Raw genomic sequence first — 26,686 nt, forward strand, 5'->3', positions numbered from 1 at the left:
GAAAATTATCAAAAATAGAAGAAAATCACTAAGCCACAGATGTTTTTACAGCATTTTTTATATTACAGTGCAAGGATTGATAGAAACTACTGTTGATAAGTGCATTCCTACAAAAAAATCACACAAGAGAAACTCCTCTCTAGTGAAAATCAATACTCAAATTAGGATGACAGAAAAGGTGTGTTGCAACAGACAGACCTCCAGAGCTCTACATACTCTAAAACTGCAGTTTTCATTTTCTACTTTTTAATATATCCCTCAGGCCTTCCTGAGATGACTGAGGTCCAGCACTTTTCATTCATCATTTTCAGTACTTTTAGCCTAAGATTTCTGTTAGCAAATAATTCACGATTTCTATATCAAATAACTGTTTATAATCCTCTTCATGTGAGTTAAAAAGAAGTAAAAAGAAAAAGAAATTAAAGCACTGCATTCGGCAGACTGTGCTTCAAACAACGAGTTTCTATATCTGGAGGTGCACTGAGAGATGAGGTGTTGTAACATCTTACAAATGACATTTCAATTCACACTTTATTACTTGCACATATATTTCCTTAAAGTCTTTAACTGAAATTGTTCTGCTGTAGAATAGAAATATGTAACTCTGTAACACTGTGTTCTTATTTGGTGAAACCTTCCTTACTCACAGCTGCATTTCTTTTACAAAAATAAAAAAAGAATTGCTTTTCTTATGTCCCAAAGCAGTCCACAAAGCCAGAGAAGGATATTTTTACAGATTAAGAGATAGAAGTGAATGGAATTGTTAGTGAATATTATAATGGTCCTTTATTTCCTTTTGCTATTAAGAACTTTAAAAATTTCTGAGACTGACTATGAAGTTAAATTCCCTGAGGATTAGAGACATTAGAAGAGAATCCCCATTCTGTACCAAGAGTGAGCATAATGAATATGTGGTTCCTGTCGTTGGTGTGCAATCAGCTGGGAACTGGCAACAGCTGTGTGGTCAGAAAGAAGGTGCTGAAGCATCAGTAATAACCTATAATAATTCTACAGTGCCACATCTAATCTTCCAGCATAGACACTTGAGTCAAAAAATGACTTTCAGTTTGTATTCCTACTGAAAAAGAGTGAAATAGTAATACCTAAATATATGTTGCAAGCTGTGTTTAAAAATTAGCGGTGTACTTCAGCAGAGTTATGTATTTGAAAACAGCAGGCTGGACAGGCTTTGAGTAAAAAAGAAAGATAAATGCTGCTTCATCTGTCCACCAAAGTCTGAATTTAAACTTAAATTACACCAGGAAAAAAAAAAAAAAAAAAAAAAAAAAAAAAAAAAAAAAGTTGAGTATAATCTAAGCAATCTAAGAAAGGAGGGTCATAGTAAATTACCAAAAAGCACAAAGTGACTGATGTCTGCCAAGGGAATAAGTATCCACATCAAGGCTGAGCTCAGATACCCCCACGGCACAAAAGTGAAGAAACTTCACCAGCAGAAAGAGAGGGGTGGCCATTCTCCAGGTACATCTACACTAAAGCTCTAACATTAGCCAGGAAATAAAAACCACATTTATTTTAGTGGTAACAGTCAAACTTGCAGTCAAGCAAAGTATGGAAGATAAAAGCAAGAAAAGTCGTCTCTGAGAACAGACAATCAATTGCACATGTCTGGTCTTCTTTTAGTTTCTCACAGAAGTTTAAACCACAGGATTTCTGTGAAATCATATCAGCACAGTGAAACATTATAATGGAGACAGAAAAATACAAATGAAGATGGAGTGTAAGCAGATGTACCTCTATTTTTAACTCAGCTGAGCTGTCAGGTCTGCTAAAGCTTGGGAATTCCTCTAGCCAGTCACAAATTAGTATAGCACTTATAACATTTACTAACCACACCACAGGTGTTGTAATCTCATTCTGAGTTACCTATTCCATACAGGAGCTTGGCCCAGAGTAACTGCCATACAAAAGGCACATTAATTTTGCACAAAACCCTTGAAGCAAAAACAGAGGAGATTTCAAAGCCTTGCAGAACCTCAGCAGAGTTTGATGGTCACACTTCCACTTGGCCAGTTTGCATCATCTTGCTCCCACTAAGGAGCAATTCCTCTCACATTAAAAGCTAGTGCTTAACTCTTGGAAAAACTATGTGCAGTATTTCAGATTTAGCAAAAAATAGAACAAAATATTTTACATATTGGCTATCCATGTTACCAACAGCAGCTTTTCCAGGCAATCACATAGGGGCAGATCATATAATAAAAAATGATTGGAGTTTGATTATTCAAAAGACAAATTGTAACAAATGCCATCTTCCTCATATATACAAATTATTTTAAAACAGATATTTGTTGAGGTTTTTTTTCTGTTCCTTAATACCCTAGTTCATTTCTTCACAGATAGACATCTTACAATAGAATATTTCTAGTCAGCAGTTTAATCAAATCTTTTTTTCTTTACTCAGCACTTATAGTACAAACAAAATACAATACAACAAAAATTGTTATTTTTAGCTTTCTTTTAGTTATTGTGGGAAATCCTTAAAAATCATGACTGGTTTGTTTTGTTTTATTTTAAAGCCAACTTCTTCTATGTTTGTAAAGAAAAAATTTATAAACATACAAAAAATACCCCACTGGGAACACATATGGATATGTTCAGATGAATAAAACTTGCAAAACCAGGAGTAAAAAAATCAAATCAATCTCAAAACTGTCAAATTTTTTCACACTGATTCATGATGTGAACACCAGCTTCTGATTATTTACCAGATTTTGTGACCATACCCTCCAATAAAAATTCAACAATGTAAAGAACAATTCCTCTCCTTTGAACAAATCAATACCAAAAAACCCCAATAACTGAAGTATGACATTCTTCCAGGAATGAGCACTATACTAAAGCATAGATGATAATTTTTAGGTGTATATTTGTTATAGTAAATTATCATCAGAGCCACAAAAAAAGCAGTGAGGACATTATTTTCAATGTTCTGAACAATCCAAGATTTAATTTGCTGAAGAAAGTGGAAATGAATGAATTGCATCACCTCAGAATGATGTACTTTGGTGTTTTATACAGGCCCACGTACCTTATGAGATCGATAGGCTGAAACTTGTAAAACACTCTGTATCTTGCCCATTCTTGATACAGCAGCTAAAGAAAGACAAAAAAACCCAAAGTTAAAACTAACTTGAAACAAGTTATCCTTTCTGTTTTCACAAACCCTTTCTAATTTTTTAGAATATTTGCTGCCCTCCTGGGGCTGCTAAACTCAGTAGAGCCCATAGAAAAGCCATTTTGTCCCCATGTTGGGGACATCATGAAGGCCATGTACGCTTTTGGCCAAGCAGATTCACCCACAGCTTACAGAGAGCTCAAAGGAAGGATCAGATTCTACACAAACTTCTTGCAGCAGGAGAAATCCAGCTGGAATAGGAGCAGGGATAAAGGGAAATCTTGCAGGACCTGAGGTAGATGGACCACGACACACTCAACTGCAACAGGCCAAGAATTTGGGATGGTCTTTCTATATTCCCTCTTTCATTCCTGTGATTTATGTGGCACAACTTCACTGAAGAGGATTGTCCTGGCTGCCACACTGATATTTTCATATAAATATTTATTCTTGCCTATTCAAAATCACCCCTTGCCATTACCCCCAGCATTATTTATTTCCATAAATACTCACACTAATAAATGCATTCACTCAAATATACAAAAGAAGAAAGTTAAAACTCTTACATTCCTAAAACTCCCCAAAGGCTGCTTTGAACACAGTTACAGAATGGAATTTGAAGAGCAAAAAGAAAGTTCTGTCTAAAATAGCATTCCATTTAGGAACAGGTACTTTCTGTAAGTTTACAGGGCTGTTCTCTTTTGCTTCTAATAAAAGGGATGCTGCTCAAGTACATGACAACAGTGGATTTCCCAGGTGGGATACAAAACCCTCATGGATTTTTTTATGTTATAGAGACAGCAATGAAGGGTTACAAGCTTCCAGTGAGCCAGAAGCTTTAAAACTAAACCAGTGTTTATGCTCATGGTGAATTACTATCATTCTGTTGCTCAGTACCTTTCTTAAAAATATATTTTTGTAAGAGTAGAAATCCCACCGAAACTGGGAAATTCCTTTACTTTTAGGAAAACCTGAAACCATCTCAGGTTTTCATTGCAGATTTCTAATTCTCATAGGATGGGACAAAAGTGTTGTGTCACTGTGCATTTTGTCCAAGGAAATCCTGAAGAAGGTTGATAAGGATTAACCTTTTATGTTATAAACTGGTACATAAACCTTAATTACTTGTGCTGCCCTATTGGCATAGGTACCTCATAAGGACTCAGTTCATTTTTGGGGCTTTTACAAGAGAAAGTTGAATTTGAAGATACAGATAAGTATAAGTGGGCAAAATAAGAGCGGGCAGAAGGGAAAAAATAAAAGCTCAAAAATACCCTCCTTTCTTTTAAACCTGATCAGGGTTCTTCAGGAAATTAAACACTGAGACTATTAGATTCAGATAGAAAACAGATGATGTTATGCATAGAAATACTACAGAAGATTCAAGGCCTAGGCAGCAGAGACATATGTGAATAATCAATGAAGTATTTCTGGAAAGAAGCTTTTATGTTTTTAATACTTAACACTTCATAACTGAGCCTAATAGGGAGAATAAAAAAGAGGGCAACACAAAATACAACTAGTAGGGAAATATTTTCCCAGACACTGGTCTTTCTAGGCCCTCTTCCTCCCCATTCCACAGTACCCAATTTTCCTCCATTGACTAATGTTCATTTAGGTTTTTTCTCCAAAAATTTTTGCTTTCCAAGTCAGTTATCTGTGGACCTGCCTCTCAAAAAAATTCTGCAAGTCCAGGCAGACAATTCCTTCGCAAACAAAAAGTTCAAAGAAACAGACACGAATTAAAAAGCTCTTTTTATAGTTTGTTTTGTAACTTTGTTTTGCCTACCAAGGTTCATACACTAAATTAAATTGTATATGGCACATGAAGACATCTAGTGGCTGAATGGCAACATTATTTACCAAAAACTACAGAGTTTATGTTTTTAAATTCTACTAATTCAGCCTTGGAGAAATCAGGCTTATTTGTATGACCTCTGTTTGTATGAACTCAATCTTCATAGTATAGTAAATATTAGAGGTTTCCTAATGTTCCCTTTTTCTTCATTTTTCCCTCTTCATTTCTGTCCCTACTATTTTTCCTCTGCATTTCCTATTGTTTGCATATCAAGGAAAATAAAACATTAGAGAACAATATGGGAAGGACCTTAATAGATTACTTATTAGTCTATTACTTATTAGTTACTGATTAGTAACTATAAAACTAAATAGATTATTTAATAGTACTTACATTTTATTTAATAGTACTTACATTTTTCCCCCATTTCTAAAAGCAAGCATATATATTGAACACAGTTTGAATTCACACTGTTTCTCTTGAGGACTGATATATTTCTGAATGTTTTTTGATAGTTAGAAACTTTACGAAATAATTAGAACCAGATTTTCAGTAATTGCATGCAATTTAGTTGAATGCACAATCAAATGAAAAGTACGACTATGTTTTACTTTAGTAACCACTGCTCTCTAGGAGCATTTGGTTAGGAAAATAAAATTATTAAATGAGTTATTGAACAATTTTAGCTTTCTGACATGTTGAAATGGAATGTGTGTGTGCAGAGTGAAAATGGAAGCACCCCAAGATGTAAATTTTAAATTAAATAAACTGACATGCTTGATAAGAAGACATTATAAAAATCTTGTAAAAACACTTTTGTATGCATAAATAGAAGAAAATAAGCAATTCAGAAAATGTATGCATTTGTTAAAACATCTACTTGTTCGTACAATGACTAATGCTTTACAATGAGATTTAGAACACCATTTATTACATTAAATATAATATGAAAAAGAATTTGCAATGTATTTTACCTTTCTTTCATTCATGTCATCATTTTGGCCTTCATATTCACCCTGGAGAAAGAAATTAATTTAATGACTGATGTAAAAGCAGAAAAAACTAAAGTTTTGTTACCTGTTTCTACACTGTTGATTTTACTTTTAGGTCACAACTTGAAATGTACTTATATAAGAGTTTTCAAATTAGAACCACACTTAGAAGATATTTTCAGTGTCACAGACAGCAATTAATAATGTCTATGAATGGATGTCTCCTGAGTGACACCAGCAGAGAAATGGATTGGTAAAAGTGCATACGTACATCGTGAAGTGGGTAGGCTGCATCATAAACATTGTTTGCTATTAATGTGCCAATGCCTAAAAGAAAAATAAGAATTCAGGTGGTCAACGGCACAATTGAACAGAAAACATTACAACAGATTTCACTTCATGACATTCCAGAGGGACAGAACTGTATAACTGACAATATTCAGAATGAGAACAGAGCAACATGAGAGTTCCTGGCTGTGAAAAAGGTTTTTCAGGGAAATTAATTTCCATAAAGTGATTTTCTTCAGTGAACAGCACAATGCAGACTCTTCTGACCACTTTCCCATCCTGATAGCAAAGACCCCCGTGGCTGAGGAGCCATATATATATATATATTTATATATATATAAACTTATTCCAGGCCTCTCTGCTTTCAAAGCCCAGGAACAACAACAACAAAAAAAAGCCATCACGTCTTTCATGATGAAAAACATTCCATGTTCAAATTACACATTGTCCTGAAATATTTGGGGAAAACCTTCTGGTCAGAGATGCTAGACAGGCAGCATCAATAAATGTCTCCCTTGATACAAAGACAAGTACAACTACATGCATTCATAGAATCAAGAAATTATGCTTGGATAGTGTCAATTCTGCTCCTGAAAACATTCAATGTTTGTAGGTTCACAGTGGTTCAGAGTTATGTTAGAAGACAGTAAGCCTTCCTTGCATAACATCATAGGATTCAGCCTTACCTGGATTTAAAAAAAATCCACAAGCAAATGTGTTTGAAGTGTTGTTATTTTCATAAAACAGGTTTCTAAAACCAAAGATGGCCATAAGAACTTCCAACATCACTGTCCTGCCTCTTTTGCAAAATAAGCAATGAACGTTAATTTTAAAAAAATTTTAAAAACTGTTTAAAAAAAATCTTTTAAGCCTCTCCTGATGAGTGGTTTTAAGCTTAAGAACAGTGAGATGTGAAAGCCTTAGTGACATATGAAACAGAGGGGAGGATCTGGGGATCCATTCTGGGGGAGGATCTCAGAAGACCAAAGAAATGAGTGAATTTTGGTCAAACATGATGAACAGTCCTGTTTTAGCTATGGACCAGAAAGATGGAAAGGATGGGAATGTTAAAATAGTTATTTCATGTCAAATGAGTTCTTGAGTTGACCTGAGCTTAAGGTGCACCAGGCTGTATTTTCGTGCTAGTTTTAAAAAATTCATGAAAAAGTCCTTTGATCACTAATGATGGCTTTTACTCCACTATAAACCAGAACAAGCTATTAAAGTAAACTTACTTAAAGAGGAAAATATCTCCCATGTAAAGTGCTCTATCCTTTCCTACTCTGCCCTTGAGCTTATCTCCAGCTTTCCCCCCAGCAATACTCTCCAGCAGGGTTCCAAGCATCCCAGAAAAATAAGGCAGCATTTCCCTCTATTGGCCCATTGGAGACTTTTGAGCAGATCAAAACATAGACCAACACTAAGCAAACAGTTCAAAAAGCAGCACCTGCCAAATGATGTTTTGGAAATTGAGAATGCCTGACATTTTTAAAACCATATTTTCATTTTCTTCTAAAGGAAACAGTGTGGCAGTCATAAAGTTTGTGCTGGGAAAAAGCAAGTGGTTTTGGTTGAAAAAGAAAAATCATTTTGTATGACTTTGATTTTTCTATGATTTTCATGTAATTTCAAAAAACACTTTATATCACCTGTTCAAGGAAACCTAAATTAATCTATTTTCCTGTACCAAAAAACACGTTACTGGAGTTTCTCTGCCCAAAATCACACCAGGACTGTTCAGAATCTTGCTGCAGCACATTATTTGCCAGGAATGTTACCCTTGGACATTGTGATCTGTCCATAGGTGGTCGAGCTTACAGAAAGATTTCCAGAAAATATGTCAGACAGGGAGCACCATCACTTCTTTTCCACTAGGGACGTATGTGCCATGATCTCACAATGGGTGGGAGAAAAGAGTGGAGAAAAGAGAATATGAACACCTGCATAAATTCTGAACCTCAAGAAAATTAAATAAGTTCTGAACATCAAGCTCCAAATATTTCAGCATTATCCCAAAAGTATCTTCAAAACAGTCATATTTAAGTCATAAATTTCACTAGGCAGCTCAGGGAGGTAATTTTTAAAGCTGAAGCAATAAAAATAACCTGGAAATGTGAATCATTCAATTGAAGTGGCAAGAAAAATACAGTACTGCAAGAAATAATACAACATATTGCAGTTGACATCTGAATTTTCCAAAGCAGATCATACAGTAATCAAATCCAATTTTATAACAATTCATGAAATGTGCCAGATGCTGCACCTGTAGAAATGAAAATCCAGCTCCCATTACCATCCAAATATGGACTAGAAATTCTGATTTTATGCCTCAGAAAAAATATTTAGTTCAATCTCAATTTTTTTGTCAAGATGTGTCAGCATATTTTGTGTCCTGCTAGAAAAATCAATATTCTCTGAGATATCTGAACAATTCCTTTCAAAAGAACACCTCTAATTCTGTTCCCTCCACCTTACCCATGCTGCTTCTGGCCTTTGTAGATGTGCGCTTCAGAATTTCCCTCACCTGCAGAAAAGAACAGTGGGATAACACACAAATCCTCTTTTAGCATGAACTTTATCATGGAATTAGCAATAAAACAAAGTTCTAAAATAGGTGGTTTCTGTTCGTTTGCACAAATATTTATTTAAATGCTTTTGCAGATTTTATGAATGGGTTATCTGCTCTAACATTTGTGGGCTAAATCCTGCTGTGTCATGTCCTTATAGAAGAATTTGAACTATGAGGATTGCGTGGAAGGAAATCTAGGTAAAGATTCGGAGCAGGGCTGAAAAGAGCTTTGAACAATGAAGAGCAGTGAGTAGTTTTCTTGCAGAGCATTTCGCACTCCTGAACCACCGTGCAGTCCCAGAAAGGAATTCCTTACATACATAGATGTCAGGAATTAGTGTTCTGCAAGAACACAGAAATGCATAAATTAATGGAATTAGTAAAGTTGAAACTAAAACACTCCCTGTAAATCCCATTTCAAACCCACTAGCAAATCCCACTCAGCACAAGGATATGTTATTTTTATTAACTTACTATTCGGCTGCGGGTTGCATTGTCAAAAAAGGTGTCTCTGTCTTTGATGTTATACCTAAAACATCAAGGAAAATCAGCTCAGTTTTAAGACATGGAAGCAACAAGTAAGACAATATATAAGATTCTAATGTAGAAGTCATTCAGAAACTGCAACTAATCAGAAAAACAGATGTTTAAAGGGAATATAGATGACATAGTACAGCATAATAGAATGTGTTGTTTAATACCCAGTTATTCAGAGCTCTGCCAGGATTGTACTGAGGGTAGGCATAAAGTGCAAAATGACTAGCTAATATAAAATGCCTTTTGGACAAGAAGAACCTCTATTGTTTACAGAAGATGACCTTTGAATAGCTTTCTTATCCCCTCAACACCATAACATGCTGAGGTTATGTTATTAGGTTTCAACCAGCTCGATGCAGATTTTCATTATTCTTTTCCTGGCCACTAAACAGTCAGCATTTCACTTGATTTCAAATAACCATTCCACTGGAATTATGCCTTCCCTTAAACCTCAAAATCATCATATGTGAAATTAGCTTCCCAGTTTATTCTCCTCCATCAATTTGACTCATATTCAGAATTAATTAAAATTGTCAGAGGGCAATAAATGAAATGGTGGGTCACTATATTTATTACTGAATTTTATTTATTGGACATAAATACAAGGAGACACCCAGGAGCAAAAAAAGAGTGTTTCATGTCAAACTGGGCCCAGAAATATTATTTTGAGTGAGAGGGCAGGTGTCAAGAATTCCTTATCTGCATATTATTAGCTGAGTTTTAATTGCTACAATAAATCTATCAAGATGGAAAATACCACCATATTTCTACTAGCCCTTGCTTTTTTCAAAACAGGCAGTAATATCCTTAACCAAATTATCAGGAATTTGGTGGGAAGATTTCTATGTTTGAAGTTAAACATACGGAAATCTTATTTGACGCACTTATTCCAGTGCCTTATCCTGCAGAAATAAGTACAACACTGGCAGAAAGTCTCTGCAACTTAGATTTCTGTTAATCCACTGAAAATATAGCATTTTTGGATGTTCCCTTAGGCTTTCCAGATATGCTTGATGAATTTCTGAATTTTGACTGAAATGTGGGAAAAAAAAATTACAACACTAAAACGATACATGCCAGCTTTCTTCACTGTCCATCACATTTTAAAGTACTCACATATATATTTTCTCTCTGGAAAACGGGTAGGACAAGGTTTTCATCTTGGTGTTTTCTTGTTGTGGCACCTGGGGTTGCAGAGGTTCAGTCAATTTGCACCATATTTCATTTAAAGTTTTAAGTATTCCCTTTTCTTCTGTGATTTCATACATCTGAGGAAATAAAACTATGCATTAGCATGTCCCTTCAAAAATTACACTAAAATGAAGAAAGGAAAAAAAAGAAAAAAGAATTTGCTGTACATACATGTTTGGACCTGCAATTAAAGTAAGAGTCTTCTCTGAAGACATATTCCCATAAAACTGTAAGCACCTGAATCCATTTAGGCTTCAGTTCCAAAAAGAAAGTCAGTGAAGAATTGCTAATATTACTAATACAAGGAAAAAAACCAAGTTCTTCACCCAGAGCTCCAGGTACCTGCTCATCTCACAGTTAAACCACCTGACCAGAAGCATGCTCTGAGGGATAATATTAAAAACATTACTAAAATCCAGCAGGAAAAGTTACATTTACTGCCTCCCTCTCATCCACTAGGCAGGGAACCTTATAGCAGAAGGATACATAATTAGTTAGCCAGGACTTTCCCTTTGTGAAACCTTATTGTCTGTGCCTGAGGAATGCTTTGTCCTTCAAGTGTCTTTTAGCTGCAGATGGTATGACTTTCTCCATGCCTATTCCAAGTCCTGAGGTTGGAATATTAGGGATGTCATTTCCTGGCTCTTCCCTCTTGTAAATTGTAATAACCCCAAGTGGCTCCCGGTCAGTGAGTACCAAGTCCTTTGGAAGTGGATTGAAAGAGGTCCTGCTAATTCCTTCAGTACTCTGGGATCAATTCACGAGGCCCCATGGACTTCTGAGCATGCAGTGGATACTGACGGTCCCTTAAAAATTCAGTGGCCACAAGTGGAAATCCACAAACTGTTCTCACACCTGCAGTCCTCTGTCTCAGGACCAGGCAATCCAGGATTATTAATATTAAAGACTAAGGCAAAAAAAAGCATTGAAGGCGTCCTTTTCCCATCATCTCTGTTTGTCAGGTGACCACTTCCACCAAGCATTGGTCCAATATTTTCCTCACACTTTCTCTGTTATTAACATACTTTAAAAAGTATTTCAGTTGTGTGGCACAACACTGCCTAGTTTCAACTCAAGATGAGTTTTGGCTTTTTGTGTTTTCTCCCTGAATATGTGAACCACAGCTTTGTAAACTTCCTGTGAGGCCTGTTCTTGTTGCTAGAGATAGAAAAGCTCCTTTTCTTCTCAAGTTTCACGAGGAATTCCCTGTCCAACCAAGCACTCATGGAGCACTCCAAAGCAGATTCCCAGGGACCAGGGTTGAGTAGCCCCATGAGTGGTTTTGAGTTTACTCCTTGAAACCTAGAGCAGTAGCTCTGTTGACCTTTTTTTCTCATTAGACTGAATATTTTAAATTCAACCCTTTTGTGGCTGCTGTAGCTAAGGCAGTCTCCTACCACATATTCCACATCCTTCTCTATTCACAAGTACCCAGCCAGGCAGGGCATCTTTCATAGCTGGTTCACTGAATCCATGTGGCAAAGTATTTTCTTCAAAACCCTTCAGGAATTTCTCAGACTTGCTTGTCACAGCAGGGCAATATTTCCAATTAATGCTTAGGAAGTGAGTATTTCCCATAAGCACAAGAAGTTTCTGTTGGTTGTCTATGGACAATTAATCACGTCATTACACAACTCTCATTGACATCTGCCTTGTTTTCCATCCCCCTAACTTTCATCCAGAAACTTCCAACCTTATAATCCCTTAACTGCAGCTTTTCCCTTCCATACAGGACAACTCTTCCACCTCTCCATCTCTGCCTATCCCTCCTGAACAGCTTTTACTTTCCTATCCCAGCATTCCAGTCCCAGGATTCATTCCCCCAAGACTCACTAAAGCCAGAACCATCACAGCTCTGGCCACAGAACAACCCTCCCAGTTGTTCCTATTTGTTTCATGTGCTCATGTTTGAGCCTGGCATGGTCTCACTCACCAAAATAGCTCTATCAGATCCAAAAGTTTATATATGGTTAAAAGGGCTCAGAGGATACCTTTTTCCAGCATTTCTTATATTCTGAAAGATAATTTAAAACTGAACATTTGGGGAAAAAATATTTGCAACTGATTTGTGTTTAGAGGTGGATAAATGTTTTCCACTGAAAATGCCTCTTTTTTTAAATGTTTTAATATGATCCTTGAATTAATAAAAATAGCATCACAGAAAATACCTAATGTGCCTTGAGAGCAATATTTTGTATCTTTGAACAAAACAAGGATTTTCCTTTTAGTGGTTACTGGTTTAATTTTTTATTTTATATTGCCAAATCCCCAAAATACACTATTTCAGTTTTTTTCAAAGTGGATTATTTTTTTCCTTCAAAGGAAATTTCTCTTTCAACTGCTTTTAATTTAAAAAGAAACCCAAGCCCTAGGACATGAATAGAGTTTTCTTGTCAAGCTTGATTCTGGTAGTGGTGCCATTTCTGCAGCTAGAGATAAGAGAGAATTTTTTTTTATTTTTGGAGAGAACAGAGGATTTTTTCTCCCAATCAGAGGAAAGAGGGGGATACAGAATTGGTGTGAATGAGGAGGATGCCATCAGAGATTATCAACTCCTGGACAGACCTTAACCTAGGCCAAAATTATGGCAATATTCATCAATTAAAATAGAGTAAAATTTACTTTGGTGCATCTGCAAAAAACTTGGAAGGGAAAATTCCCATGAGGGAAGAAGGACAGAGAAATAAGCAGGCACTAAAAATGCATAAAAGGAATTAATTTTGGAAGGGATCAAAGAGAGGAGTAGAATAAGTAGAAAGTTTCTAGAAGTACTGTAGCTGGCTAAAACCTACTCATTTTCAAACATTGATTGGAAAAATCCTTTTGTTTTTTCCCCTGGGAAGTAAACCCATTAAGAGTATGCAAGATGATTTGGCCAATCTTCTGATGATAGGTTGTAACAGCACGAAAGGTGAACCACAATGAAGATTTTGGTGGGTGAAAACAAGACAAAAAACTCATACAAAAATCAAACAATGCAGTGGGAGGAAATAAAATCCGTTTTTCCTTTATTTCTAATGACAATGCAAAGAAATAAGTGTTTTTTAGTGCAGTTGGTGAATGTCACTAACTAAAAGCACAAGGCAGATCCTCTGCCTCCAGTGGAGTTGTTAACCAATGGATTAAATAATTTCAGGAACACAGATTGGGGGATTTGCTACTCAGAATTTACAAGGTTTGCCAGCAACTCTGCTGAAAACAGACAGAAGAGAGTGAGATTAAGTTTTAGTGACAACAGGCAGGTCTGAAATCACTAAGTCACTGATACCCCCAAAAAAGATTCTCTGAGGACAGCCTCTCTCTTTGGAGAAGTCTCAAGACAGTGACCAGTTTCATACTATCTTCCATACGACCTCTCACCTTTGAGGGAATTTCTTGGACAAAAATCCAGACAGCTCCTGCCTTCTCAGCTTTCAAAGTTCTCCTTAACACTCACCTCTGTCATCACCCTTCTGAATGCAGTCCATCAGCCAGCTGCCTCTGTGGCCTTTAAAAACCCCTTTGGAAATCCCATCTTAAATATAGCTCTGAACAGTAAATCATCTCAAAAGACTTGGAAATGTGAAAAATAAGCCTGACAGTTCATTTTCTCTGATTTTTGAAACAAAGTAGCTCCATGGGCTTCTATACATTTAATGATGATTCTGATCCCTGCTGCTTCAATCATAAAAGTTGTTGATAGAAAATGGGAGATATTTACCTTTTTAGTGGGCATTTTTATTTTAAGGAGTTCTGCTTCTCGACTGAGGACTTGCCAAGGCGCATGTATACGGACAAAACTCAGTCCTTGGCTCTTGTTCTGAAACGTAAAAACAAAAAAAAAAAAAAGGGAAAACAATGTATTTAAATGTTCTTGAACACGTAGTGCTAATGTCTGAAGCTGTCAGCTCCAACTAAATCATTCAACAATAGTCAACAATTACAGGGAATAACCAACTTCTGTTACAGCTGGCCTGCAAAGTGATGTTTTCCTTAAAAGTAGAATCTTCTATGCTCTAAAATCCATTAATCTACTGCCTCCAGTTTAGCTGTGTGTGCCCCAGGATAACAGAAAGCTACAGGACCAGATATTGGATTTATGTGCATGAGAAACCCCCGAGATACAGCTTTTTATGTATATTGATATTTTAGAAGGGATCTGATTTCTTTAGTGGCCATCTGAACCAACATGATTAAAAAAAAATTCTCCTGCTCTGGGTGGGCTTCTCTTTAGCTCTCATTTTCAGTTTTGCCCAGTTATTTTCCGCACACTTCATCAGATGAGTGGTTCCTTACATGGAATCAGGCCCAACATCTGCTGCCCTAAATATCTGCAGTTGAAGAAGTAAACCTAAAGAAAACATAAAAATTTAACTACTGAATAGAGATATGAGCCTCATGTTTATATAAATGATTGGTTATGCCAGTCAGAAGCATAAAATGCCCAAAAGAACTTTGGTACATCCAGTTTTTTTGCAAGCTGTGCAAAAGATGTCCTGGTAGCACATTTGAGCTACAGAAAGGCACCTGAGAGCAGAAAGCAACACCCTTGAGAAAAACATGAAAATTAAATGAAGGAAGGTTCAGACAGTGTTTTCCTCAAGGCACACAAATAAATTGTACCAGTAAATCACAAGGATAAATGCTTAGTGTGGAAATGTAGGGAAGAAAAGTTGGGAGGGAGATTAGAAAGGGAATATCAGACAAATCAAGGCAATGACCAGTTCTCACACTATCTCCCATACTGCACCTCCTCTTTGAGGGAACTTCCTTGACAAAAATCCAAAGAGTTCGTGTCTTCCCAGATTTCAAAACCCTCCTGAAAACTCTCCTCTGCCATCATCCTCCTGAATGCAGACTGTCAGACTGTCCTTTTTGGGAAAGACATGGAAGTGGACACAGGAAGGCTTTCAGGAGGAATTTCTTCATGGAAAAGGTGCTCAGGCACTGGAAAGGGGCTGCCCAGGGAAGTGGTGAATCCCCATCCCTGGAGGTGTCCCAGGAATGACTGGACATTGCACTCAGTGCTCTGGGCTGGATGACAAAAGTGGTGATTTGCCAAAGGTTGGACTCGAAGATCCTGGGAGGTCTTTTCCAACCTCAATGATCCTGTGATTCAAAGACTTGATTAATGCTAAGATTAACGATCTTTGTGTGGTTGTTTCCATCTTTATGTAACCCCAAAACACACATTTGCTGAATGTGCTATTTTGCTCCTTGATTAAAAAAAAAATTAAAAAGTTATATGAAAATCCTACTATTATTGCAACCTCTTTCTCTTATTTCCCCTATAGGTGCAACGGGATTGACAAAAATCACGCCCTCAACTTCAGTTAACATTTCTTCAGTGGTTAAATGCTATTCTAAAGAGTAGAACGAGCTGCAGAATCTCTCTTCCATCAGTCCACTGGGGAAGTCAGCTTTAAGAGAAGGAAGGAAAAATTTACTGGGCATGAGCAGATGTTCTGGTAATCATTTGTTGAAAATAGATTAATAACAGATGAGAGGTTAAATTTCAGTGGGTGAAGATCAGGAGCTTCTTCTGAGCTTTTGGCTAAAATCAAGCATGTGTCCCTGTCTGGGGGATTATATTCCATGTTGGCAAGAGGAGGAATTGTGGGATCTAATTGGTTGTTTCCAGCTCAGGCTCATATGACTACACAGATTGCAAATAAAATTAGGCAAATCATTTGATTGAAAAGACCAGATGAAGAATCTGACCCTTGTATATTTGAACAAAAATAATTCGGAAAGTTGTGTTGCTCATGAAGCGATACCAGATGATGAGGAATCAGACCATTAAACACTGTTCAAAGGCCTAAAAATCACCCTGTGATGGGAAATCAAGGTAATTTTAATAAACACTAGTGCAAAGTAAATAAAGTAGGGAAAACAGGACTAGGTGACTCCTGCTGCATGGTAAACAAAAGATGCAGAACAATGGGCTGTTGGATGTTCACCTCGACATTACTAGAACCACATCTCCCACATCTTCCTAACATTCAAATTAATTGAAGAATTTTAAAATAAATTTGAAACCATCAATTTATTAGCATAGCTCAAGAGACAAGCCATCTAGCTCATTTTCTATGGACTCACTAAAACAAAAACCTATAGGACTACTACTCTGGTAAGATTCCTTTCCCCACTTTTCCAGGCTTCACCTGCAGCAGTTCCAGGTGTCTTTAAATGTCCTTTTTTCCTTATGATGTCTGGCAAGGATCTGCACAATTAACTTATTCCCAGAGGGCTTCTTGTATTGCAAACATCTCCAAAAGTTAGAACTTGCCTTTCTCCTTGCCAGAGTGGATTTATAACTGTTTACTGGAGACACCCCTTAACTGGTGTCCTCTAGTTGATCACCTGAAATGATAATTGTGCACACGCTCATCACTTTGAGCTAATGAAACGCTGTCAGTCTTCTATTTAGAATGCTCAGAATCACTCCTGCTGATTCATTGTACTCTGGATGAGTCACTAAAGCCAACATGTGGTGCTGGCAAACATTGTTTTTGTTAGGCCATTCACTTGTTATTTAATACAGCCATCCTTAATCAAGTCCTTTTTCGCTTGCAGCTGATGTCCCACAGGACTTTTTCCTTGGCCCTGCATTGTTCCATGTCTCTATCACTGTACTCCCCAATTATATTATTTAAACTACTAAGTATTTCTAGGCAGATGACAAACAGATTTGTTGCTCTCATGATCCATTTTTTTTCCTGTCAAATCTATATTCCATACTACAGAGTTCTTCCAATAAGTTTCAAGAGTGGAAGATTTTCAATAATTCATTCAGAATAATTCAAGATATATTTATATCTTGGCTGCTTCTCTGTTTTCTGAAGCTGAATTCGGTTTTCCCATTTCAGTAGGAAAGCTCAGCATTAAAGTCAAATGGAAGAAAATCTGGAAGGTCTGCTTTGCTTTTCAATCAGCACATGAAGAAAAATATATTGGGTATTTCTTTCAGTTTATCATGATTCTTAGCAGTCTAAAGTAGAGCTTTAACAGCAACCTATATTGCATTTTTTCTGCCTTGGACTGGAAATGTATAAGCTGAATAAAATTCAAATTTCTCCAAAGGAGATTTTTCTATCTTTCCTGCCTTAACAGTAAAACACATTAGGACCTGCATCAGCTGCAAGTTTAAAATTAACTGCAAACTTATCACCATCAATGCCATAGCAGAAAAAAAAAGGTGTAACTACAGAAGTTCTCATATATATATAAAGTGATTATTCTTTTTAGTGAAAGCTGAACATTCTGAAACATGGCTAGACAAGCTTAACTAAACAAAACTAAAATTTATTTAGGCACTTTTTACATGAGCTAAATCATACAGTTCTAAAGGCATCAGGTTTGTCAGTCACTATGAAGCCAAGAAAGGGAAAAAACTGTGATTTTATTTTGGAAGAGCTCCAGGCTTTTTTTTATGGTGAGCACACTGTTCCTAGAAACTTTGTAAATAGAGAATTCAATGCTGAATTCTACAGCTTAGTAAGTATTTTTCGTCATTTTCTCATCACGAAACCACTAATCATTCCATATTTAAGGAAGACAGTTTATAAATCACTTAAAGATTAAAGAAATAGTTATTTTTAAATACTTGTCCAAAGAAAAAGATTTGTGCTGTGTATCTTAACAGGAAGAAAAAGCAATACCAAAGGGTAGAAAGAAGCTGAAAATAAGTTATTAACTAATGTCTAAGGAAGCCCAGGGAACTGCCAATTTTTCTAATGATTTTTTTTTAAATGTGAATAGGAAATTGAAAAATCATAAATCATAAAACTTGAGGCATGTAAACTTCCTAGGAAAAAACCCAAATAGCTGAACTTTAAATGTTTCATCCTTCAGTGATTATTAAATAGATGGAAAAATACCTGACAGCAACATAATTATGGTTCCAGTTAATATAATGAGACAACTTTTGGTAATGCAGCCACACTGAGAAAGCATCAGTGAAACAGTTTGTAGTGAGGAAAAGAAAAGACAGGTCCTATTAGCTCAGTAAAAGTAATCATCTTCCCATTAATTCCAACACCAAATGGATCCATTACGTCTGCAAATGCAATTGTTCAAAATTAATGTCTGCTCTCCTGATACCAGCCCTGGAAATCGAGGTAAATACCAAAGTGATGTGATAGTGCAAATAAAAAGCAATTTCTTGTTATTATCACAGAACTGTGCTCACCTTCATTTTACAAGAGCAGAGCCAAGTGCTGAGCTGCTGGCCCCCAGCACAGGTAGCACTAGATTGCATGACACAGCACTGCCAGATTTAGGCAGAGACTGCAGAAGTGGCTGTGCTTGCGCCAAATAGATTGAATTTCTGTCTGTGAAACAGTGTGTTTCTGTTCCTGGAGTTTTGTGTCCAAGATACAAAATCAATCCATCATCAATGATAGTGTGGGCTAGCTCCACTGGGAAAGTGCAGGGCACTGGTCCAGGTGAGACAACAACATCCAAAATGTCCTGACAAGAACATGTCAGTCCAGAGCAACTCCCTGCTCATGTTAGATTACAGGAGACACTGTATCCTGTAACTGTAGGCTGGTAAATTAACTCTGCCTCTTAGCCTATGAAGACGATGGAACTTCTCCCTATCAAAAGGCTTTTGTGAAGATAAATATGTTCCAGACTGAGAAGTGCTCAAATAAGGCAATAAACTAATAAGACAGTATGGCAATATATTGTGCATCTTATAATTTACATATTTTCCTTCATAAAACTATAGCTCTTTTACCTTTGCCAAACTTTCCCCTTTCTATTTTCATTATTTCTCCAGGGTGAAATTTCCCTCACTGCATGGGTACACAGATATGCTCAAGACCTTAAGCAAAGCTGCCATAATTCACACATTTTGAAAGTTTACTTTTCTCTTTCTTAATTTCTACCAACAGTGATGATGTAAATGTCTTGTTTATTTTGTTCTCTTACCCCCATCTGTGAACATAAACAGTTAAAGAATATATTTGTGTGTATAAGCATAGAACAGAACACCTGGTCATGAAAGGTCTGGCCAAAACACCAAAAAAAAACCCCTATATAATCTCAATTTCTTAGGTAAAGCACTGTGGAATGAAACAGCTGGCTTTGCTCATCCTTTGCAGTGATTCTTCATGGCATTGCAACCTCTCCAACCAAAATCTTCCCACTCATGTACAGACAGGAAGTGTTTCTGAATGAGATGATACAGGAAGCCTGAAAACACAGGCATGCTTCCCCTGAAGTAGATGGAAATTTTTAATGTCATGGAACAGAATGAAAATGAGCTTCTAGAAACTCAAGAACAAATGTAGAATTGATTGATAAATCTGCCAAATAAAACAAACAAACAAACAAACAACAACAACAAAAAACCAAAAGCAAACAAACAAACAAAAAACCAAAAAAAAAGACACAGACCTGTGCATTATTGCAGTGTTCAATGCAGGATAGATATGCAGGTGAGTAACAAACATGCAAGGACTGTCATTCATTTCAATTCTTTCTAAATATGCATTTTGCATTAAAAAATTACTGCACTTTCACCAGCATTTCCCAAATGTTTATCTCTGTCCACTAATCACTATAGCATCAAAACTGTCTTTTAAACATAAAGCAAAATCATCCCTAATTATTTCGAATCATTTTATCAGCAAATTTCTCCTATGTCAATGACACAAATTGTTTGCCACAAAAGCCTGGCACAATTTCAGCACATCTGAGATTGAATACCGCAAATAATAAAAATGAAGTGTAAAATTGAAAGCCTCCCCACCCAAACCAAACTGCCTCAAAGAAGAAGGGAGGACTGTGTCTACTCTACCACCTCCTGTATTTTGGCAGTGTCAATGGAAAATCACGTAATCAGCTGGTCTGGCTACATTCAGTGCCAAATTAGCTAAAAAATAAGCCAATATTCTGTAGAATACATCATATCAAACTTTATTATCAATAATAAAATCAACAAAGAGTTAACATTAAAAAGGGTACAATGTAATTCCTCTTGAGGGAATGAGACTCACTAATCTGCACAGAGATTTATGACCTAAACAATTTTCCAGATGAAGCAGCAAGATCATGGAAGTCAATCTTTAGACCAGATAACAGGCATGTAACCAGTGGGGGGATTAATGAACCAGAGACTGAACTCTCACTCTAGTAAACTCAATTTCAAGGGAAAAAATGATCTTGAGGAAAAGAAAATTAAAAATACTTAAGACTGAAAAACAGCGGAAGGGTATTTTAAAATATTCCTTCATCACTCCATGGTTGATCTGGGATGTTAGCAAACAATCATATAAAGGGATGATTCAATTTGGTGTTGAAAGATTTTTAAGTTCAATTCATTCTTTACAAAAATACTTTAAGGGGGCGTTCTGTAATTCGAAAGTGTTAACAGATGGTACAAATATATTCGATTTAATAAGAGTGTTCTCCTAATCAGAGGCTACAAGCTTTTCCAGGATGGTGTAGCCCTTTGAGGTCGCTCTCTCCAAGGATCAGTAGCAGTAAAATGAAGGTTGGCTGGGAGGGGATTAAGATGAAGATAATCTAAGTATCTGGGCCGGCTTGTTTGCTGGCAGGGAATGCAAAGCGTCCCTGGACAGCTACAGTCTCACTGCAAACAGAGAGTGATGGGGAAGAGGCAGGGGCAGTCCCCCAGTAGCATCACATGACTCATTTTGGATAAGGCAACAGGCCCAGGGGTGGAGAAATAATCAGTTAAACAACAAGAAACTGGCTAGGAGGAGAATCTGCACTGCTGGGAAAAAAAAGTTACTAAAGGGGATTTTTCAGAGCTAGCAGTATCCAATATCAGCTAAAGTGGCCTGGAGAAAGATAAAGCAGATGAAGTTTTTCAAGGTAACAAGGATAAGGGCAGACTGTGAAAATTTGTAGAAAAGCTTTGTAAGAGCCTGAACAAAAGCAAACAGCTCTCAATGTAAATAAATATAAAGCAATATCTGTGGGTTAAGTCTAAATCCACATATAAGATGCTGGGCTCTGATTTCACCTGGTCAGTAACGACACCTCAAGGCTGCAACAGAAAACCCTTTGAAAAATAGTAGTTCAGTATTTTCTAAGAGCCAAGAAGTAAAACAAAGCTTATATATTATTAGGAAAGGCATAAAGACTAATAAAAAAACTCCACTGAAACATAGCAGTATCCACATCTTCAATTCAATGTGCACTGTCTGCCTGCTCACCTCCAAAGTGATAACTTGGACCAAAAATGGGTTCAGAGGATCCACAAAAGCCTTGTTATGGCATCTACATAGGAATCAGTGAGGAGGCTGAGACCTGAATAGCATTTTAAGAAGAAACCATGCCAGAATTTGGGATAGAGATCCCTAGAAGACTCCTAGGTGGGCAAACAACATCACATGGGGGGAAGCACTTGAGATGAACATAGCTGTCACCAGGAGAGCATCACAGTAAAAGCATCACAAACGTTTGTGCCATTCCTGCTGTTTCCTAAACATTTTAGCATTGCAACTCTTGGATACCCTGTATTGCACTGAGGGAATCTCACACCACAGGATCATTTTATGGCAGTATTGCCAATATCTGGAGAACCAGTTCCCTGTTAGGAAGGCACAAGCCTGCTCCAGGTGAAATGTGGAGGTGAGAAGCTCTGCTGGGTGCTTGCAGGCTCTGTAGATGATAAGAAGGCAGCAAGAGTAACAGCCTTGAAATCTGAGCAATTAATCAAACAGGGATATATAGTTGCTTGAAATGTTGCAGCTAGGCACCAGAAGCTTGGCAAATGGGCTGGGACTCAGTGTCCAAGAAATACCTTTCAATTTCATAGATGGAAATTCAATGTTAGAATATTTCTGGTGCTCTGGGGCACTCAGCACCCTCAGCTAATGAGGTACTAGGGCTCAAAACAGTATCTTCCCTCGGGAGCATGGTAATCAGTGAAATCAGTAAATGGACAACACTGGATTTTCAATAATGTCAATTAGCCAGCATGTTCTAGTGATGTCTGCAGAATGTGCTGAATTATCAACACTTTTTAAAACCAGGCCTCAATACACTCAGTTCCCCAAAAGTATGGTCCAAAGTGAATCACTCAGTAGATATCAGTACAATAACTATTACAGCACATAGTTTTTCATCCATCCTGGCAATACTGCTCTCTACATGCCCCAAACTCTGTTGGCCAGATTTAGCTCTCATCCCCATCACCATAAACTCAGAGTCATTCTGCCAATGCAAAAAGGAGACACCAGCCAGTCACAATATGTAAGTGCCAGTTTGCTCCTCTGTAACAATAAAATTAAAGGAGGATTATTAAAAAATCAGTTGTCAAATCATTATAAATATGAATTTAATTTTCTTTTACGATTCTAAGAATAAATTGTCAGCAAACACCAAAATACCACTGTTTGCTAAAGCTTGACACATGATAAAGTTGTAGGTTTTCCAATACATTTCACAACAGCATGCAACAAAAACATTTTAGTGAGATTTTACTTTTAGCTTGGCATTGAAATATGACCATTTATGTGGAAAGCTGAACAAATCACTTCTAGAGATGTAAGGGTCAAGTGGGCCTTTAACTTTCAATTATTATAAAGATAATTAGCAGACAGAATGCAGAATATGAATATTAACATGATACACTGCCAAAGAGTATTATGCCATGAGGGAAATGAATTAGCAAAGGCAAAAATGTAAGATTTGTTATTCCAATCCTGGTAGTATCACACAAATTGAAATTTACTGGAAATCACTACCAGGTTTTTGTAATAAATGTGGTGCTATAGCACATATAGCAGCAAGTACTTTCCATCTTTCACATCTTAAAATCCATTTTATGTCTCATTAGAAGTACTCTCCATTTTGTCATTTTCATAAATCTTTTTGCTGTTTTACATCAGCTCACTCAAAATCCTACTGTAATGCTGCTTGCACTCCTACCTTTAAAAATACACACGCATTAGATTGCAGTGAACATTTTTGAGCTTTTGTTTGGCATGGTTCCATCATGTTTTTCCTCTACTTCTACCATAACAATTTTCTGCTAAATATTAGAAGTTCACAAAAGGGAGACCAAGAAATAAAGCCACAAGCACACTATACTAGGTTGTGACTTAAGAGGAAGATATGTTCAGCAAGAGAAAATCTAAATCACTGAATAATAGAATGGTTTGGGTTGTAAAAGACCTTAAAGGTCATCTTGTTCGAGCCCCCTGCCATGGGCAGGGTCACCTTCCACTATCCCAGGCTCCTCAGAGCTCCATCCAACCTGACCTTGGACACTGCCAGGGATGGGGTAGCCACAGCTTCTCTGGGAAACCTGTGCCAGGGCCTCCCCACCCTCACAGGGAACAATTCCTTCCCAATATCCAATCTAACCCTGCTCTCTGTCAGTGTGCAGCCATTGCCCCTTGTCCTGTCACTCCAGGCCCTTGTCAAGTCTCTCTCCATCTTTCCTGTGGACTCCCTTCAGGCACTGGAAGGGACAATGAGGTCACCCCAAAGCCTTCTCTTGATGACCCATAACACATTTACTCTCCAGTGTGGTTCCCTCTATGCATTATGGCTCATGAGTGCCAAGTCAAAGCTTTCAGAAACCAGTGGGAAAAACAAAAATCTCTTTATGCTACTGTTATTAAGACCTGCAGAATGTAGCCATCACTTTTGAAGAGCTGATGGAGTCACACACTTAACCTCACATACTAAAAGGGTACTTCGAGAGCATTCACAAAGAGAACATAGGGAAAGTGATGTTTGGAGTAAAAACTCTTATGCCAAGCTTTGACTGCCTCAGGAGGATGTTCTCCCGAGGACTTAAGAGACTTTTTGCTTGAGAAAGAGCCTCAGAACATGTTCTCGTAACAAACCGCCACAGCATTCACTGTCCTCTGGCCTGGCATCACCTGGGAACTGTTGCTTACATGAAGTGTTCAGTGTGATCACACTTCAAGTGACATCATTAGAATATCTCAGGACTAAGATCAAAAGTAAAAAGTGGGAGAGGCTGTTCTGCCTTTTTATTTTCCCCCACTTGTTTGTCAGTCTTCAGTAAACAAAGATGTCTCAAGCAAAACTTGGGTCCATTTGCAGGGGGCATGACCAAGTCTATCTATCAGTATCAGTTTCATACTGATCACAAAATGCTTTTGGTTCTTGGCATGCAGTAAGGAGAATATTCAGAGATGAGAGATTTAATCTGCAAAACTTGGAACAAAAATAACAAACAAGGAAAAAATTAACAAATTTAAGCAGTACTGGCAAAACAAAAAGAGATGAGGAGACTAAGGCATGAAAAATTAGATGCATATTTTACCTTGCCTTTCACTACTACATATCCATGCTGGCACTTCTATTACACAAATATTGCACTTGCGGTTAAGGATAACTTAAATGCATTGTGATGTCCTGATCATAAAGTTCTTCAATCAGATCAAAGTCTCATTTGCACAAGTTTGAGAGGACAGCACATACTTTGATTTATCTTGGCTACACTGTTCTATTTTCTTATACACCAATTAAAATCTTAGTAATACAGAACCCTTCCCTTTTTTCTGTGTTTATTCAGAACTGAATAACTGGATCACTGAATAACTGAGCCGAATCCTCATCTGTTGTACAACCCGACAGTAGTATAAATAGCAGTAACCACACAGATCCAGATCTGGTTATATAACTTCTGCACATGATGGGAAAACATTAAAAATCTAACTTTAAATTTAGCATTCACTATTAAAAATATTGAGTGGGGGTTTTGCCAGGAAATTCACACATCAATAGGAGATAACTGAGCAGATGTTTTGGCTGATGCAGGCTTCAACTGGGACATTCGCAGATATACAGAATGATCTGTAATACTGGTAAGATATTATGATTTTAGAGTTTTCTCAAATTTTGCTTTAACAAAGACTCTTAACTAAATATTTGCAACATGTGTTAGCTCTTTCCAAATATTTATAGAGATGGTTTACCAAAAAAAAAAAAAATGCAGCTTTTTGCAATGCTTCTTTTGGACTAAAAACAAAAACACACACAGGTTTACATAACTCTGGAAGTCTAAAAACCGCTTCAATTCCCCTTAAGTCTACACGTTAGTATAGACATATATGTATAGATATAGATTTATACACACAATCATACATAACTAAATTAGAAACCCCTGCTTGAACATTGCCCTTCCAGGGAAACTGCTCTGGGGTTCCAAGCTTCTCCTCCTGCCCCCAGCAAAGGAATATATACCATATGGGCTATTCACATTTCCATTCCCACTCCAGCACAATTTGCCTGCCTGTAATTAATATATCAATATATCAACATCTAATCATAATGCATTTCTCCAATCCAGAACTCTGGACAAAAATAATAGCAAGTTCATGACAGTAATACACCTCTTGCCACCAATTGAACAAAACAGGTTGTTAAGTAATATATAATAACTACAAAATTCTACATAATTTAATAGGTATTTATATAGTATTACAACCTAAGGTTTTATACTTTCTAAAAAGTATTATATAGACCCCTTTTCTAAAAAAGGATCTATAATAAATACAGTTTTCAATGCTACAGGCAAGTGGCAGAATAAAGACACAAATTTCTTGTGAGGAAGAAAAGCTGAAAATTTACATCATGTGTGTGCAGGTAAAAGAAAAACATTTTAAGAAAAGGAGCTGTGGGAAACAGATTTGCAGTTGTGGGAAATAAGTGTAAAGATGAATACAGACATGCTGCCAAAGGGAAATTTTTCATTTTTCATTCTCATTCCCCTTCACACAAATGCCTTCACACATTTGTTGCCCAGAGAAGCTGTGGCTGCCCCATCCCTGGCAGTGTTCCAGGTCAGGTTGGATGGGGCTCTGAGCAACCTGGGATAGTGGAAGGTGTCCCTGCCCATGGCAGGGGGATGGAATGAGGTGATCTTTAAGGTCCCTTCCAACCCAAACCATTCTGGGAATGTAGGGATTTGAAAACCCATTTTCCAGTGAAACAACTTAGCATTCACGTGGTTTTCCCCTCTACTTTTCTGTTGTGTTCTGTTCAACAATAAAAAAAGATGAAAACAGGAAACCAGAACTGGAAACCAGAACTGGAAACCAGAACTGAAAGAAACTCAGATAGGATGCCAGGGAACATAGGAACAGGAGGTCCTGTATGCAAAAATACCTTCAGTCCCATGACAGTTTTTTGCTAGTTAGGTTTGATTCCTGTCTCTGCCCTCCTGTATTTAA

The 26,686-nt window shown here is 37.1% G+C and overlaps 1 protein-coding gene across 1 annotated transcript in view; it reads right to left on the reverse strand.

Annotated features, from left to right (window-relative positions):
- Positions 1-26,686, reverse strand: part of LOC116995366 (anoctamin-2-like) — a 147,936-nt gene that overhangs the window by 102,847 nt on the left and 18,403 nt on the right. The window contains exons 4-10 of the mRNA XM_033058045.1: positions 14,212-14,310; positions 10,437-10,588; positions 9,258-9,312; positions 8,690-8,738; positions 6,198-6,253; positions 5,909-5,950; positions 3,050-3,114 (exon numbers count right to left, since the gene is read on the reverse strand). Coding sequence (XP_032913936.1) covers positions 3,050-3,114; positions 5,909-5,950; positions 6,198-6,253; positions 8,690-8,738; positions 9,258-9,312; positions 10,437-10,588; positions 14,212-14,310 — 518 coding nt within the window. The remainder of the gene's footprint in view (positions 1-3,049; positions 3,115-5,908; positions 5,951-6,197; positions 6,254-8,689; positions 8,739-9,257; positions 9,313-10,436; positions 10,589-14,211; positions 14,311-26,686) is intronic.

Source organism: Catharus ustulatus, chromosome 4 (genome assembly GCF_009819885.2).
Source record: "Catharus ustulatus isolate bCatUst1 chromosome 4, bCatUst1.pri.v2, whole genome shotgun sequence".
Lineage (NCBI taxonomy): Eukaryota > Metazoa > Chordata > Aves > Passeriformes > Turdidae > Catharus > Catharus ustulatus.